This window comes from Octopus bimaculoides, chromosome 2, assembly GCF_046866305.1.
Source record: "Octopus bimaculoides isolate indiv1 chromosome 2, ASM4686630v1, whole genome shotgun sequence".
Taxonomy (NCBI): domain Eukaryota; kingdom Metazoa; phylum Mollusca; class Cephalopoda; order Octopoda; family Octopodidae; genus Octopus; species Octopus bimaculoides.
The window spans coordinates 187,865,565-187,884,166 of record NC_142929.1 but is presented as its reverse complement, the minus strand read 5'-3'; the positions used below and the strand labels follow the sequence as shown (position 1 = coordinate 187,884,166).

Below are 18,602 nucleotides of genomic sequence, written 5' to 3'. Positions count from 1 at the left end.
ACGCACCCCGGTATTACGCAAATGGCCCCCGTGCCAGTGGCACGTAAAAGCATCCATTACACTCTCGGAGTGGTTGGTGTTAGGAAGGGCATCCAGCCGTAGAAAACCATGCTAAATCAGACCGGAGTCTGGTGTAGCCTTCCAGTTTACCAGCCCTGGTCAAACCGTCCAACCCATGCCAGTATGGACAACAGACGTTAAATGATGATGATGATACATATATGTATATATTTGTACGTGTATGAGTTCCCCCACATATGACTGTGTTTGTCCCCCAACCATCGCTTGTCCCTCGTAATTGAGCGGTTCGACAAAATGGGCCGATAGACTAAGTACTAGGCTGACAAAGAATAAATCCTGGGGCCGATTTCTTCGACTAACGCCCTTTAAAGCGGTGCTCCAGCAGTGCCGCAGTCAAATGGCTGAAACAAAGAAAAAGAATAAAAAAGAAAATAAGCAGCCTGCAACCCCCACTTTTTAAAAAAATTCTTTCCAATCTCCCTGCTGTGAGAAACATTGTATTGCAGGAGTATTTAAATCGACATTTCACTGGAACTTTGTTTGGTCGACACCGCAAGTTGACTATGGTGCTATTAGAACTCGCAACTCGATGCGTCACTAACAGGTCCTGCCAATCCACTGATTTAGACTGGCGAAGCATGTTGTCTAATACACTGCAAATTCTGATCCCTAATGTATGTTTTATAAGACGAATTAATTTCCGTTGTTTGTATCGGACCCAACATGCCAAAACTACATCGGCACTCATTATTTACATTATGAAGTTATTCGAATTGCTAGAAATAACAGCCAAATCTCTCTTAGAACGTTTGACTATTACTAAAAGAGTAAAAGGGGCTAATGCACTTTCATATCTCCCCTTGAAAAATGTATTTTATTTTGAAATTTTTTTTTCGGAGATTACGAATAATGCAAAAAAAAAAAAAATTTTTGAGCCCCGCCCCATTTAAAATTTTGAACTTTTTTGAAATTTTTTCCCCCGTTATGTTTTAGATAACGGAGATTTCGAATATCAAGAGACCACCTTTTCAAAATTTTAAATTCAATAAGCATATAGATATGTGTATAAAGAGATAAATATGAATGTCTTTCTGGGAAAATAAACAATAGTAACACCGTCTTATAGGACCGTCACATTAAGTTGACAAATGTATTTTAATTTGAGCCCCTTATTAAACTTTATAACATTAATTATTAAACATTAATGTTTGTTTCTCATGAAATGGTGTATATTTAACTTATATTAAATTATTATTTACGATTATTTAAGGCAAACACAATTAAAACGCAAATTCTCTTCACTTTAATGTTTTTGTCTGTATTTAATTTCGATTTGCACATGTTTGTCAATTCGATACAATTTCTTTAAAGTAAACTAAATCAAAAATTGAAATGGGTGGAGAGGTTGAGGGAGGGGTGAACTTTTAAAAAAATTCTTTTTTTTTTGTTGCATATTTGTAATCTCCGACGTTTAAAACGTAGGAATCCGAAATAATTAAAATAAAATAAAATAAAAAGAAAGAAAATGCATTTTTTTCAAGGCGAGGTGCGAAACTGCATTACCTCCAAATAAAAACCCAAAAGGAGATATTAGACAACGTAATTTATTTGTTTATACGTTAAAAAAAGTGTTTGGACGGAAATGTTTTCGATCAAGGAACTTTTCTCGCTCGAGTTAATGGCCTCAGAAATAATGAAAGTTAACCACTTGTTTTCGTGGAAAAAAGGTTCATCTGACAACATGCTTCCTATTTTGTTTTTCGAAATACTTTCTAAATTAGCTTTTATTGGAAATCAACATCAATTTACTTACTAGAGAAAAATGCGTCACTAACAGGTCCTGCCAATCCACTGATTTAGACTGGCGAAGCATGTTGTCTAATACACTGCAAATTCTGATCCCTAATGTCTGTTTTATAAGACGAATTAATTTCCGTTGTTTGTATCGGACCCAACATGCCAAAACTACATCGGCACTCATTATTTACATTATGAAGTTATTCGAATTGCTAGAAATAACAGCCAAATCTCTCTTAGAACGTTTGACTATTACTAAAAGAGTAAAAGGGGCTAATGCACTTTCATATCTCCCCTTGAAAAATGTATTTTATTTTGAAAATTTTTTTTCGGAGATTACGAATAATGCAAAAAAAAAAAAAATTTTTGAGCCCCGCCCCATTTAAAATTTTGAACTTTTTTGAAATTTTTTCCCCCGTTATGTTTTAGATAACGGAGATTTCGAATATCAAGAGACCACCTTTTCAAAATTTTAAATTCAATAAGCATATAGATATGTGTATAAAGAGATAAATATGAATGTCTTTCTGGGAAAATAAACAATAGTAACACCGTCTTATAGGACCGTCACATTAAGTTGACAAATGTATTTTAATTTGAGCCCCTTATTAAACTTTATAACATTAATTATTAAACATTAATGTTTGTTTCTCATGAAATGGTGTATATTTAACTTATATTAAATTATTATTTACGATTATTTAAGGCAAACACAATTAAAACGCAAATTCTCTTCACTTTAATGTTTTTGTCTGTATTTAATTTCGATTTGCACATGTTTGTCAATTCGATACAATTTCTTTAAAGTAAACTAAATCAAAAATTGAAATGGGTGGAGAGGTTGAGGGAGGGGTGAACTTTTAAAAAAATTCTTTTTTTTTTGTTGCATATTTGTAATCTCCGACGTTTAAAACGTAGGAATCCGAAATAATTAAAATAAAATAAAATAAAAAGAAAGAAAATGCATTTTTTTCAAGGCGAGGTGCGAAACTGCATTACCTCCAAATAAAAACCCAAAAGGAGATATTAGACAACGTAATTTATTTGTTTATACGTTAAAAAAAGTGTTTGGACGGAAATGTTTTCGATCAAGGAACTTTTCTCGCTCGAGTTAATGGCCTCAGAAATAATGAAAGTTAACCACTTGTTTTCGTGGAAAAAAGGTTCATCTGACAACATGCTTCCTATTTTGTTTTTCGAAATACTTTCTAAATTAGCTTTTATTGGAAATCAACATCAATTTACTTACTAGAGAAAAATAGCGATAGGGGCGAAGTTGGAACAATGTGCTTGACAAGCTGATAAGCGTACTTGCATTATAGAGGTCACAAATAAATAAAATTTAAGAAAAAATAAAAAACTTCTAAGCTGTACTAAACCTATACCCTCCTCCCTTTCGTCTCTATATAAATACGACAACCTAATTTTGCCGTCAGTCCTGGTTACTTTAGCTAGCACGATGTCGACGAAGGAAATCTCCAATATTATTCTGAAGAAAAGCAGTGGTGGTAGATTATCCAATCGTGAAATTCAATTATTTGTCAACGATCTTTTAACTGAAAACTATGTGACAAAGGCACAAATAGGTAAGAGATCTGTTCATTCCTAACCGTTAACAAGTTTACTGTTTCTAAATTTTAATTTTAAAATTTCAGGACTTTAAACTAGTTAGGGGAGAAAAACAAAAACAAAAGATATATAAGCAATGTTAAATCTCTGAACGAGGTATTAACAGTAACTGCACGACAAGGTGAAGTATATTTACCACTTAAATGTGGCTGACCCCTAAGGGTGGATGTTACTGTTGCTTTTAACCCCAGGAGAACATCTCCTCCAGCTGGCTATTGACACACATCTGTGTGATATATACTTTTTCCTTTTGTTTATTTATTTTTTGGGGGTACCTCAACAGTGGTTTGTAGGTTTCTATCGCAACCGTGACGAAAGGAAGATTTGGCTGTTGTTTCTAGCATATACCATGGCCTTCTTTCTTTCTCACTCTGACAAGTATTGCTGTTTTGAACGTTTTCGCCTCGTTAATAGCATAAGCTCATGCTATTAAGAAAAGATTTTTGAAAATCTATGATTTTTATCAACACTAGAGCTTACCAATCAATGGGATACGTTAGAAACAACAGCCAAATGTATCTCAAATCACACACCTTTTTGTCTGAAAAATATTTACTTTTTTTTTTTTTACCAAAAAGGGTTCTCCTATAGTTTTTAAGAGTGTAGTGCCCCCCAAAATCATCGTGTGTTGTGCCCACAAAATCAACCAAAATTGGTCCAGCGAGGGGAAGATGTGTGTGAGTGAAGGGTAAAGGAAAAACAAATTTTCTTTTGCTAAAAAGATAGTCCAGAGCATTTCCAACGGCAATCTCTTTTACTCTTTACTCTTTTACTTGTTTCAGTCATTTGACTGCGGCCATGCTGGAGCACCGCCTTTTTTTTTTAGTCGAGCAAATCGACCCCAGGACTTATTCTTTGGAAGCCTAGTACTTATTCTATCGGTCTCTTTTGCAGAACCTCTAAGTTACGGGGATATAAACACCAGCATCTGTTGTCAAGCGATGTTGGAGAGACAACACAAACATATACACACACACATACATATATATATATATATGTATATATATATATATATATATATATATATATATATATATATAACAATATATGAGTATATGCATATATATGTACATGTATGTACATACCTTCATCTACATGTACATATAGATACATAACTGGGTACATGACGTGGCAAAAGAACATGGACAAAATGATAAACAAGGTATAACAAACAAGCAAGCCACATAGAAACATCTCCTTCATCAGCTGCCACCATTAAAACACCGGCGTTTCAAAGAATTAAGGCAGTACGCATCGTTGAAATGGTTCTTCCCACGAACACAAATTAAATTTTTTCGTGGAGGGTAGTGGCGGACGGAAAACAAGACAGGAAAACGAAATGGTGAATAAACAAACAAGCAAAAAGGCTGTACAGCCAGACGTGAAGTGTGTATGTATTGAAAGCTGTGAAGCACGAACAGGAGGGGCAAAGAAGTCCGTGCGAGCTTGGGGAGTCCAAGAACGAATATATATATATATATATATATATATATACACACACATATACATGACGGGCTTCTTTCAGTTTCCATCTACCAAATCCACTCACAAGGCTTTGGGTCGGCCCGAGGCTATAGTAGAAGAAACTTGCCCAAGGTGCCACGCAGTGGGACTGAACCTGGAACCATGTGGTTGCTAAGCAAGTTACTTACCACTCAGCCACTCCTATGCACTGTGAACAAAAATCTGAAAAATCCTTGTCAAAATGGAGAAATTTCAACTTGTTGGTGCTTCGTAAGCCAGATATCCACTTCTGATATAATAGTTATCTGAATGGTTTATGCAGCAAATTCATTAAAAGAAATAAACATCTTTCTGAAAGCTACAGGAAACAAAGTCAGAGGTGGGGCACATTTGTGTAATTATACCTTCTACTGTTAGTGGTAGGATAAAGAAAAAACAAACTTCCATCCACCGAGACATAAATATCATTTTTGCCAAACCGCTAAGTTACGGGGACATAAACATACCAGCATTGGTTGTCAAGCGATGGTGGTGGCAGGGGACAAACACATATACATATATATATATATATATATATATATATATACGATGGGCTTTCAGTTTCCGTCTACCAAATCCACTCACAAGGCTTTGGTCAGCCCGAGGCTACAGCAGAAGACACTTGCTCAAGGTGTCACGCAGTGGGACTGAATTTGGGACCATGTGGTTGGGAAGCAAGCTTCTTACCACACAGCCAAGCCTGTGCCTATATGATTAACTTCAACAAAATACTTTTATCGAAATGGAGAAAAGGGCTGAGAAAAGGGGTTGCAATGCAATAAAGCTGTGAGGAGGAGGAGGAATATATTATAGGCCAGGAAGAGGAATATGGTTTAGGGCAGGGAAAAGTGGGGCACAGGGCACATATTGTAAGGATGGCATCGTGGGAAATACATTGTCGAACTGGGATAAGTAGCATATACTGTTGAGCTTTGAAAAGGAGCAAAGTTGGGTTGGAAGGTGGTGACGCAATGGACATATTACAGGGCTAAGAGGAGGAGGGGTGGCAGAGAACATACTGTGTGACTGGGAGAAGATTGGGATACAGGGTACACATTGCAGGGCTGGGAAGAGGGGCTACACATTGTAGAGCTGGGAGAAGTGGCAACAGTTTAAATCTTTATGGAAAACTTTTGTTATATCCTTGCTTGAAATTTGGTGACGTTAGGTGTGACAGTACACCCAATTTAACAACCGCCATATGCCACTGTGTCTAGGCATAGGAAAAAACTTGCCTTGATAAACTCTTTCTCACCCAAACAAGCATAAAAAAGTAGACTTTAAAACAGGGGTTCCCTACCTTTTCACTACTAAGGACCCCTTTTATTTAAACGAGTTTTCCCACGGACCCCTGGATATTGAAAAGCCTTTTTTTTTCTACTATAGGCACAAGGCCTGATATTTTGGGGGAGCGGGCAATCGATTAGATCGACTCCAATACGTAACTGGTACTTAATTTATCAACCCCGAAAGGATGAAAGGTAAAGTCGACCTTGGCGGAATTTGAACTCAGAATGTAAAGACAGATGAAAGATCACTAAGCATTTCACCCAGCGAGGTCTATCAGCTTAACATGTTCATGGACTTCCAGTACCACCTTTAGGGACTACCAAGAATGCATGGACCACAGGTTGGGAACCACTGCATTAAAACAATCATCATCATCATCATCATCATCATCATCATCATCATTAACGTCTGCTTTCCATGCTGGCATGGGTTGGACGATTTGATTGAGGACTGGTGAACCAGATGGCTGCACCAGGCTCCAATCTGATTTGGCAGAGTTTCTACAGCTGGATGCCCTTCCTAACACCAACCACTCCGAGAGTGTAGTGGGTGCTTTTACATGCCACCAGCACGAGGGCCAGTCAGGCGGTACTGGCAACGGCCACGCTTGAAATGGTGTATTTTACATGCCACCCGCACAAGAGCCAGTCTAGGGGCACTGGCAATGATCTCACTCGAAAGTCCTTACACATGCCACCGGCACAAGTGCCAGAAAGGCGATGCTGGGCACAGGTGCTATCACGATATCTATTTGTATAAATGATTTTGTATGCACAACCTGAAATGTAGCTTGGTTGGTGTTAGGAAGGGCATCCAGCCGTAGAAAACCATGCTAAATCAGACCGGAGTCTGGTGTAGCCTTCCAGTTTACCAGCCCTGGTCAAACCGTCCAACCCATGCCAGTATGGACAACAGACGTTAAATGATGATGATGATACATATATGTATATATTTGTACGTGTATGTGTTCCCCCACATATGACTGTGTTTGTCCCCCAACCATCGCTTGTCCCTCGTAATTGAGCGGTTCGACAAAATGGGCCGATAGACTAAGTACTAGGCTGACAAAGAATAAATCCTGGGGCCGATTTCTTCGACTAACGCCCTTTAAAGCGGTGCTCCAGCAGTGCCGCAGTCAAATGGCTGAAACAAAGAAAAAGAATAAAAAAGAAAATAAGCAGCCTGCAACCCCCACTTTTTAAAAAAATTCTTTCCAATCTCCCTGCTGTGAGAAACATTGTATTGCAGGAGTATTTAAATCGACATTTCACTGGAACTTTGTTTGGTCGACACCGCAAGTTGACTATGGTGCTATTAGAACTCGCAACTCGATGCGTCACTAACAGGTCCTGCCAATCCACTGATTTAGACTGGCGAAGCATGTTGTCTAATACACTGCAAATTCTGATCCCTAATGTCTGTTTTATAAGACGAATTAATTTCCGTTGTTTGTATCGGACCCAACATGCCAAAACTACATCGGCACTCATTATTTACATTATGAAGTTATTCGAATTGCTAGAAATAACAGCCAAATCTCTCTTAGAACGTTTGACTATTACTAAAAGAGTAAAAGGGGCTAATGCACTTTCATATCTCCCCTTGAAAAATGTATTTTATTTTGAAAATTTTTTTTCGGAGATTACGAATAATGCAAAAAAAAAAAAATTTTTGAGCCCCGCCCCATTTAAAATTTTGAACTTTTTTGAAATTTTTTCCCCCGTTATGTTTTAGATAACGGAGATTTCGAATATCAAGAGACCACCTTTTCAAAATTTTAAATTCAATAAGCATATAGATATGTGTATAAAGAGATAAATATGAATGTCTTTCTGGGAAAATAAACAATAGTAACACCGTCTTATAGGACCGTCACATTAAGTTGACAAATGTATTTTAATTTGAGCCCCTTATTAAACTTTATAACATTAATTATTAAACATTAATGTTTGTTTCTCATGAAATGGTGTATATTTAACTTATATTAAATTATTATTTACGATTATTTAAGGCAAACACAATTAAAACGCAAATTCTCTTCACTTTAATGTTTTTGTCTGTATTTAATTTCGATTTGCACATGTTTGTCAATTCGATACAATTTCTTTAAAGTAAACTAAATCAAAAATTGAAATGGGTGGAGAGGTTGAGGGAGGGGTGAACTTTTAAAAAAATTCTTTTTTTTTTGTTGCATATTTGTAATCTCCGACGTTTAAAACGTAGGAATCCGAAATAATTAAAATAAAATAAAATAAAAAGAAAGAAAATGCATTTTTTTCAAGGCGAGGTGCGAAACTGCATTACCTCCAAATAAAAACCCAAAAGGAGATATTAGACAACGTAATTTATTTGTTTATACGTTAAAAAAAGTGTTTGGACGGAAATGTTTTCGATCAAGGAACTTTTCTCGCTCGAGTTAATGGCCTCAGAAATAATGAAAGTTAACCACTTGTTTTCGTGGAAAAAAGGTTCATCTGACAACATGCTTCCTATTTTGTTTTTCGAAATACTTTCTAAATTAGCTTTTATTGGAAATCAACATCAATTTACTTACTAGAGAAAAATAGCGATAGGGGCGAAGTTGGAACAATGTGCTTGACAAGCTGATAAGCGTACTTGCATTATAGAGGTCACAAATAAATAAAATTTAAGAAAAAATAAAAAACTTCTAAGCTGTACTAAACCTATACCCTCCTCCCTTTCGTCTCTATATAAATACGACAACCTAATTTTGCCGTCAGTCCTGGTTACTTTAGCTAGCACGATGTCGACGAAGGAAATCTCCAATATTATTCTGAAGAAAAGCAGTGGTGGTAGATTATCCAATCGTGAAATTCAATTATTTGTCAACGATCTTTTAACTGAAAACTATGTGACAAAGGCACAAATAGGTAAGAGATCTGTTCATTCCTAACCGTTAACAAGTTTACTGTTTCTAAATTTTAATTTTAAAATTTCAGGACTTTAAACTAGTTAGGGGAGAAAAACAAAAACAAAAGATATATAAGCAATGTTAAATCTCTGAACGAGGTATTAACAGTAACTGCACGACAAGGTGAAGTATATTTACCACTTAAATGTGGCTGACCCCTAAGGGTGGATGTTACTGTTGCTTTTAACCCCAGGAGAACATCTCCTCCAGCTGGCTATTGACACACATCTGTGTGATATATACTTTTTCCTTTTGTTTATTTATTTTTTGGGGGTACCTCAACAGTGGTTTGTAGGTTTCTATCGCAACCGTGACGAAAGGAAGATTTGGCTGTTGTTTCTAGCATATACCATGGCCTTCTTTCTTTCTCACTCTGACAAGTATTGCTGTTTTGAACGTTTTCGCCTCGTTAATAGCATAAGCTCATGCTATTAAGAAAAGATTTTTGAAAATCTATGATTTTTATCAACACTAGAGCTTACCAATCAATGGGATACGTTAGAAACAACAGCCAAATGTATCTCAAATCACACACCTTTTTGTCTGAAAAATATTTACTTTTTTTTTTTTTACCAAAAAGGGTTCTCCTATAGTTTTTAAGAGTGTAGTGCCCCCCAAAATCATCGTGTGTTGTGCCCACAAAATCAACCAAAATTGGTCCAGCGAGGGGAAGATGTGTGTGAGTGAAGGGTAAAGGAAAAACAAATTTTCTTTTGCTAAAAAGATAGTCCAGAGCATTTCCAACGGCAATCTCTTTTACTCTTTACTCTTTTACTTGTTTCAGTCATTTGACTGCGGCCATGCTGGAGCACCGCCTTTTTTTTTTAGTCGAGCAAATCGACCCCAGGACTTATTCTTTGGAAGCCTAGTACTTATTCTATCGGTCTCTTTTGCAGAACCTCTAAGTTACGGGGATATAAACACCAGCATCTGTTGTCAAGCGATGTTGGAGAGACAACACAAACATATACACACACACATACATATATATATATATATGTATATATATATATATATATATATATATATATATATATATATAAACAATATATGAGTATATGCATATATATGTACATGTATGTACATACCTTCATCTACATGTACATATAGATACATAACTGGGTACATGACGTGGCAAAAGAACATGGACAAAATGATAAACAAGGTATAACAAACAAGCAAGCCACATAGAAACATCTCCTTCATCAGCTGCCACCATTAAAACACCGGCGTTTCAAAGAATTAAGGCAGTACGCATCGTTGAAATGGTTCTTCCCACGAACACAAATTAAATTTTTTCGTGGAGGGTAGTGGCGGACGGAAAACAAGACAGGAAAACGAAATGGTGAATAAACAAACAAGCAAAAAGGCTGTACAGCCAGACGTGAAGTGTGTATGTATTGAAAGCTGTGAAGCACGAACAGGAGGGGCAAAGAAGTCCGTGCGAGCTTGGGGAGTCCAAGAACGAATATATATATATATATATATATATATATACACACACATATACATGACGGGCTTCTTTCAGTTTCCATCTACCAAATCCACTCACAAGGCTTTGGGTCGGCCCGAGGCTATAGTAGAAGAAACTTGCCCAAGGTGCCACGCAGTGGGACTGAACCTGGAACCATGTGGTTGCTAAGCAAGTTACTTACCACTCAGCCACTCCTATGCACTGTGAACAAAAATCTGAAAAATCCTTGTCAAAATGGAGAAATTTCAACTTGTTGGTGCTTCGTAAGCCAGATATCCACTTCTGATATAATAGTTATCTGAATGGTTTATGCAGCAAATTCATTAAAAGAAATAAACATCTTTCTGAAAGCTACAGGAAACAAAGTCAGAGGTGGGGCACATTTGTGTAATTATACCTTCTACTGTTAGTGGTAGGATAAAGAAAAAACAAACTTCCATCCACCGAGACATAAATATCATTTTTGCCAAACCGCTAAGTTACGGGGACATAAACATACCAGCATTGGTTGTCAAGCGATGGTGGTGGCAGGGGACAAACACATATACATATATATATATATATATATATATATATATACGATGGGCTTTCAGTTTCCGTCTACCAAATCCACTCACAAGGCTTTGGTCAGCCCGAGGCTACAGCAGAAGACACTTGCTCAAGGTGTCACGCAGTGGGACTGAATTTGGGACCATGTGGTTGGGAAGCAAGCTTCTTACCACACAGCCAAGCCTGTGCCTATATGATTAACTTCAACAAAATACTTTTATCGAAATGGAGAAAAGGGCTGAGAAAAGGGGTTGCAATGCAATAAAGCTGTGAGGAGGAGGAGGAATATATTATAGGCCAGGAAGAGGAATATGGTTTAGGGCAGGGAAAAGTGGGGCACAGGGCACATATTGTAAGGATGGCATCGTGGGAAATACATTGTCGAACTGGGATAAGTAGCATATACTGTTGAGCTTTGAAAAGGAGCAAAGTTGGGTTGGAAGGTGGTGACGCAATGGACATATTACAGGGCTAAGAGGAGGAGGGGTGGCAGAGAACATACTGTGTGACTGGGAGAAGATTGGGATACAGGGTACACATTGCAGGGCTGGGAAGAGGGGCTACACATTGTAGAGCTGGGAGAAGTGGCAACAGTTTAAATCTTTATGGAAAACTTTTGTTATATCCTTGCTTGAAATTTGGTGACGTTAGGTGTGACAGTACACCCAATTTAACAACCGCCATATGCCACTGTGTCTAGGCATAGGAAAAAACTTGCCTTGATAAACTCTTTCTCACCCAAACAAGCATAAAAAAGTAGACTTTAAAACAGGGGTTCCCTACCTTTTCACTACTAAGGACCCCTTTTATTTAAACGAGTTTTCCCACGGACCCCTGGATATTGAAAAGCCTTTTTTTTTCTACTATAGGCACAAGGCCTGATATTTTGGGGGAGCGGGCAATCGATTAGATCGACTCCAATACGTAACTGGTACTTAATTTATCAACCCCGAAAGGATGAAAGGTAAAGTCGACCTTGGCGGAATTTGAACTCAGAATGTAAAGACAGATGAAAGATCACTAAGCATTTCACCCAGCGAGGTCTATCAGCTTAACATGTTCATGGACTTCCAGTACCACCTTTAGGGACTACCAAGAATGCATGGACCACAGGTTGGGAACCACTGCATTAAAACAATCATCATCATCATCATCATCATCATCATCATCATCATTTAACGTCTGCTTTCCATGCTGGCATGGGTTGGACGATTTGATTGAGGACTGGTGAACCAGATGGCTGCACCAGGCTCCAATCTGATTTGGCAGAGTTTCTACAGCTGGATGCCCTTCCTAACACCAACCACTCCGAGAGTGTAGTGGGTGCTTTTACATGCCACCAGCACGAGGGCCAGTCAGGCGGTACTGGCAACGGCCACGCTTGAAATGGTGTATTTTACATGCCACCCGCACAAGAGCCAGTCTAGGGGCACTGGCAATGATCTCACTCGAAAGTCCTTACACATGCCACCGGCACAAGTGCCAGAAAGGCGATGCTGGGCACAGGTGCTATCACGATATCTATTTGTATAAATGATTTTGTATGCACAACCTGAAATGTAGCTTGGTTGGTGTTAGGAAGGGCATCCAGCCGTAGAAAACCATGCTAAATCAGACCGGAGTCTGGTGTAGCCTTCCAGTTTACCAGCCCTGGTCAAACCGTCCAACCCATGCCAGTATGGACAACAGACGTTAAATGATGATGATGATACATATATGTATATATTTGTACGTGTATGTGTTCCCCCACATATGACTGTGTTTGTCCCCCAACCATCGCTTGTCCCTCGTAATTGAGCGGTTCGACAAAATGGGCCGATAGACTAAGTACTAGGCTGACAAAGAATAAATCCTGGGGCCGATTTCTTCGACTAACGCCCTTTAAAGCGGTGCTCCAGCAGTGCCGCAGTCAAATGGCTGAAACAAAGAAAAAGAATAAAAAAGAAAATAAGCAGCCTGCAACCCCCACTTTTTAAAAAAATTCTTTCCAATCTCCCTGCTGTGAGAAACATTGTATTGCAGGAGTATTTAAATCGACATTTCACTGGAACTTTGTTTGGTCGACACCGCAAGTTGACTATGGTGCTATTAGAACTCGCAACTCGATGCGTCACTAACAGGTCCTGCCAATCCACTGATTTAGACTGGCGAAGCATGTTGTCTAATACACTGCAAATTCTGATCCCTAATGTCTGTTTTATAAGACGAATTAATTTCCGTTGTTTGTATCGGACCCAACATGCCAAAACTACATCGGCACTCATTATTTACATTATGAAGTTATTCGAATTGCTAGAAATAACAGCCAAATCTCTCTTAGAACGTTTGACTATTACTAAAAGAGTAAAAGGGGCTAATGCACTTTCATATCTCCCCTTGAAAAATGTATTTTATTTTGAAAATTTTTTTTCGGAGATTACGAATAATGCAAAAAAAAAAAAATTTTTGAGCCCCGCCCCATTTAAAATTTTGAACTTTTTTGAAATTTTTTCCCCCGTTATGTTTTAGATAACGGAGATTTCGAATATCAAGAGACCACCTTTTCAAAATTTTAAATTCAATAAGCATATAGATATGTGTATAAAGAGATAAATATGAATGTCTTTCTGGGAAAATAAACAATAGTAACACCGTCTTATAGGACCGTCACATTAAGTTGACAAATGTATTTTAATTTGAGCCCCTTATTAAACTTTATAACATTAATTATTAAACATTAATGTTTGTTTCTCATGAAATGGTGTATATTTAACTTATATTAAATTATTATTTACGATTATTTAAGGCAAACACAATTAAAACGCAAATTCTCTTCACTTTAATGTTTTTGTCTGTATTTAATTTCGATTTGCACATGTTTGTCAATTCGATACAATTTCTTTAAAGTAAACTAAATCAAAAATTGAAATGGGTGGAGAGGTTGAGGGAGGGGTGAACTTTTAAAAAAATTCTTTTTTTTTTGTTGCATATTTGTAATCTCCGACGTTTAAAACGTAGGAATCCGAAATAATTAAAATAAAATAAAATAAAAAGAAAGAAAATGCATTTTTTTCAAGGCGAGGTGCGAAACTGCATTACCTCCAAATAAAAACCCAAAAGGAGATATTAGACAACGTAATTTATTTGTTTATACGTTAAAAAAAGTGTTTGGACGGAAATGTTTTCGATCAAGGAACTTTTCTCGCTCGAGTTAATGGCCTCAGAAATAATGAAAGTTAACCACTTGTTTTCGTGGAAAAAAGGTTCATCTGACAACATGCTTCCTATTTTGTTTTTCGAAATACTTTCTAAATTAGCTTTTATTGGAAATCAACATCAATTTACTTACTAGAGAAAAATAGCGATAGGGGCGAAGTTGGAACAATGTGCTTGACAAGCTGATAAGCGTACTTGCATTATAGAGGTCACAAATAAATAAAATTTAAGAAAAAATAAAAAACTTCTAAGCTGTACTAAACCTATACCCTCCTCCCTTTCGTCTCTATATAAATACGACAACCTAATTTTGCCGTCAGTCCTGGTTACTTTAGCTAGCACGATGTCGACGAAGGAAATCTCCAATATTATTCTGAAGAAAAGCAGTGGTGGTAGATTATCCAATCGTGAAATTCAATTATTTGTCAACGATCTTTTAACTGAAAACTATGTGACAAAGGCACAAATAGGTAAGAGATCTGTTCATTCCTAACCGTTAACAAGTTTACTGTTTCTAAATTTTAATTTTAAAATTTCAGGACTTTAAACTAGTTAGGGGAGAAAAACAAAAACAAAAGATATATAAGCAATGTTAAATCTCTGAACGAGGTATTAACAGTAACTGCACGACAAGGTGAAGTATATTTACCACTTAAATGTGGCTGACCCCTAAGGGTGGATGTTACTGTTGCTTTTAACCCCAGGAGAACATCTCCTCCAGCTGGCTATTGACACACATCTGTGTGATATATACTTTTTCCTTTTGTTTATTTATTTTTTGGGGGTACCTCAACAGTGGTTTGTAGGTTTCTATCGCAACCGTGACGAAAGGAAGATTTGGCTGTTGTTTCTAGCATATACCATGGCCTTCTTTCTTTCTCACTCTGACAAGTATTGCTGTTTTGAACGTTTTCGCCTCGTTAATAGCATAAGCTCATGCTATTAAGAAAAGATTTTTGAAAATCTATGATTTTTATCAACACTAGAGCTTACCAATCAATGGGATACGTTAGAAACAACAGCCAAATGTATCTCAAATCACACACCTTTTTGTCTGAAAAATATTTACTTTTTTTTTTTTTACCAAAAAGGGTTCTCCTATAGTTTTTAAGAGTGTAGTGCCCCCCAAAATCATCGTGTGTTGTGCCCACAAAATCAACCAAAATTGGTCCAGCGAGGGGAAGATGTGTGTGAGTGAAGGGTAAAGGAAAAACAAATTTTCTTTTGCTAAAAAGATAGTCCAGAGCATTTCCAACGGCAATCTCTTTTACTCTTTACTCTTTTACTTGTTTCAGTCATTTGACTGCGGCCATGCTGGAGCACCGCCTTTTTTTTTTAGTCGAGCAAATCGACCCCAGGACTTATTCTTTGGAAGCCTAGTACTTATTCTATCGGTCTCTTTTGCAGAACCTCTAAGTTACGGGGATATAAACACCAGCATCTGTTGTCAAGCGATGTTGGAGAGACAACACAAACATATACACACACACATACATATATATATATATATGTATATATATATATATATATATATATATATATATATATATAAACAATATATGAGTATATGCATATATATGTACATGTATGTACATACCTTCATCTACATGTACATATAGATACATAACTGGGTACATGACGTGGCAAAAGAACATGGACAAAATGATAAACAAGGTATAACAAACAAGCAAGCCACATAGAAACATCTCCTTCATCAGCTGCCACCATTAAAACACCGGCGTTTCAAAGAATTAAGGCAGTACGCATCGTTGAAATGGTTCTTCCCACGAACACAAATTAAATTTTTTCGTGGAGGGTAGTGGCGGACGGAAAACAAGACAGGAAAACGAAATGGTGAATAAACAAACAAGCAAAAAGGCTGTACAGCCAGACGTGAAGTGTGTATGTATTGAAAGCTGTGAAGCACGAACAGGAGGGGCAAAGAAGTCCGTGCGAGCTTGGGGAGTCCAAGAACGAATATATATATATATATATATATATATATACACACACATATACATGACGGGCTTCTTTCAGTTTCCATCTACCAAATCCACTCACAAGGCTTTGGGTCGGCCCGAGGCTATAGTAGAAGAAACTTGCCCAAGGTGCCACGCAGTGGGACTGAACCTGGAACCATGTGGTTGCTAAGCAAGTTACTTACCACTCAGCCACTCCTATGCACTGTGAACAAAAATCTGAAAAATCCTTGTCAAAATGGAGAAATTTCAACTTGTTGGTGCTTCGTAAGCCAGATATCCACTTCTGATATAATAGTTATCTGAATGGTTTATGCAGCAAATTCATTAAAAGAAATAAACATCTTTCTGAAAGCTACAGGAAACAAAGTCAGAGGTGGGGCACATTTGTGTAATTATACCTTCTACTGTTAGTGGTAGGATAAAGAAAAAACAAACTTCCATCCACCGAGACATAAATATCATTTTTGCCAAACCGCTAAGTTACGGGGACATAAACATACCAGCATTGGTTGTCAAGCGATGGTGGTGGCAGGGGACAAACACATATACATATATATATATATATATATATATATATATACGATGGGCTTTCAGTTTCCGTCTACCAAATCCACTCACAAGGCTTTGGTCAGCCCGAGGCTACAGCAGAAGACACTTGCTCAAGGTGTCACGCAGTGGGACTGAATTTGGGACCATGTGGTTGGGAAGCAAGCTTCTTACCACACAGCCAAGCCTGTGCCTATATGATTAACTTCAACAAAATACTTTTATCGAAATGGAGAAAAGGGCTGAGAAAAGGGGTTGCAATGCAATAAAGCTGTGAGGAGGAGGAGGAATATATTATAGGCCAGGAAGAGGAATATGGTTTAGGGCAGGGAAAAGTGGGGCACAGGGCACATATTGTAAGGATGGCATCGTGGGAAATACATTGTCGAACTGGGATAAGTAGCATATACTGTTGAGCTTTGAAAAGGAGCAAAGTTGGGTTGGAAGGTGGTGACGCAATGGACATATTACAGGGCTAAGAGGAGGAGGGGTGGCAGAGAACATACTGTGTGACTGGGAGAAGATTGGGATACAGGGTACACATTGCAGGGCTGGGAAGAGGGGCTACACATTGTAGAGCTGGGAGAAGTGGCAACAGTTTAAATCTTTATGGAAAACTTTTGTTATATCCTTGCTTGAAATTTGGTGACGTTAGGTGTGACAGTACACCCAATTTAACAACCGCCATATGCCACTGTGTCTAGGCATAGGAAAAAACTTGCCTTGATAAACTCTTTCTCACCCAAACAAGCATAAAAAAGTAGACTTTAAAACAGGGGTTCCCTACCTTTTCACTACTAAGGACCCCTTTTATTTAAACGAGTTTTCCCACGGACCCCTGGATATTGAAAAGCCTTTTTTTTTCTACTATAGGCACAAGGCCTGATATTTTGGGGGAGCGGGCAATCGATTAGATCGACTCCAATACGTAACTGGTACTTAATTTATCAACCCCGAAAGGATGAAAGGTAAAGTCGACCTTGGCGGAATTTGAACTCAGAATGTAAAGACAGATGAAAGATCACTAAGCATTTCACCCAGCGAGGTCTATCAGCTTAACATGTTCATGGACTTCCAGTACCACCTTTAGGGACTACCAAGAATGCATGGACCACAGGTTGGGAACCACTGCATTAAAACAATCATCATCATCATCATCATCATCATCATCATCATCATTTAACGTCTGCTTTCCATGCTGGCATGGGTTGGACGATTTGATTGAGGACTGGTGAACCAGATGGCTGCACCAGGCTCCAATCTGATTTGGCAGAGTTTCTACAGCTGGATGCCCTTCCTAACACCAACCACTCCGAGAGTGTAGTGGGTGCTTTTACATGCCACCAGCACGAGGGCCAGTCAGGCGGTACTGGCAACGGCCACGCTTGAAATGGTGTATTTTACATGCCACCCGCACAAGAGCCAGTCTAGGGGCACTGGCAATGATCTCACTCGAAAGTCCTTACACATGCCACCGGCACAAGTGCCAGAAAGGCGATGCTGGGCACAGGTGCTATCACGATATCTATTTGTATAAATGATTTTGTATGCACAACCTGAAATGTAGCTCAGGTCAACAGTCTGAAGTTCAAAATGCAACCAAGCCTTGATTTGCATTATACTTGAAGCTTATATCTTGTCAAGTGCATTGTATGTACCATTACTAGTTAAGAATTGTTGTATG

The 18,602-nt window shown here is 37.9% G+C and overlaps 1 protein-coding gene and 1 long non-coding RNA gene across 2 annotated transcripts in view; both read left to right on the top strand.

Moving 5' to 3' along the window:
* The first annotated feature begins 3,138 nt into the window (after window positions 1–3,138).
* Window positions 3,139–9,231, top strand: LOC149137308 (uncharacterized). The gene is made up of 2 exons (XR_016240836.1): window positions 3,139–3,404; window positions 8,982–9,231. It is a non-coding gene; the product is annotated as an uncharacterized LOC149137308 (long non-coding RNA).
* Window positions 9,232–14,708: 5,477 nt separating this feature from the next.
* The window catches only part of LOC106876243 (thymidine phosphorylase), an 18,692-nt gene continuing 14,798 nt past the window's right edge, over window positions 14,709–18,602 (top strand). The window contains exon 1 of the mRNA XM_089348199.1: window positions 14,709–14,860. Within this exon, the coding sequence (XP_089204325.1) occupies window positions 14,734–14,860 (127 nt within the window). The 5' untranslated portion in view covers window positions 14,709–14,733. The remainder of the gene's footprint in view (window positions 14,861–18,602) is intronic.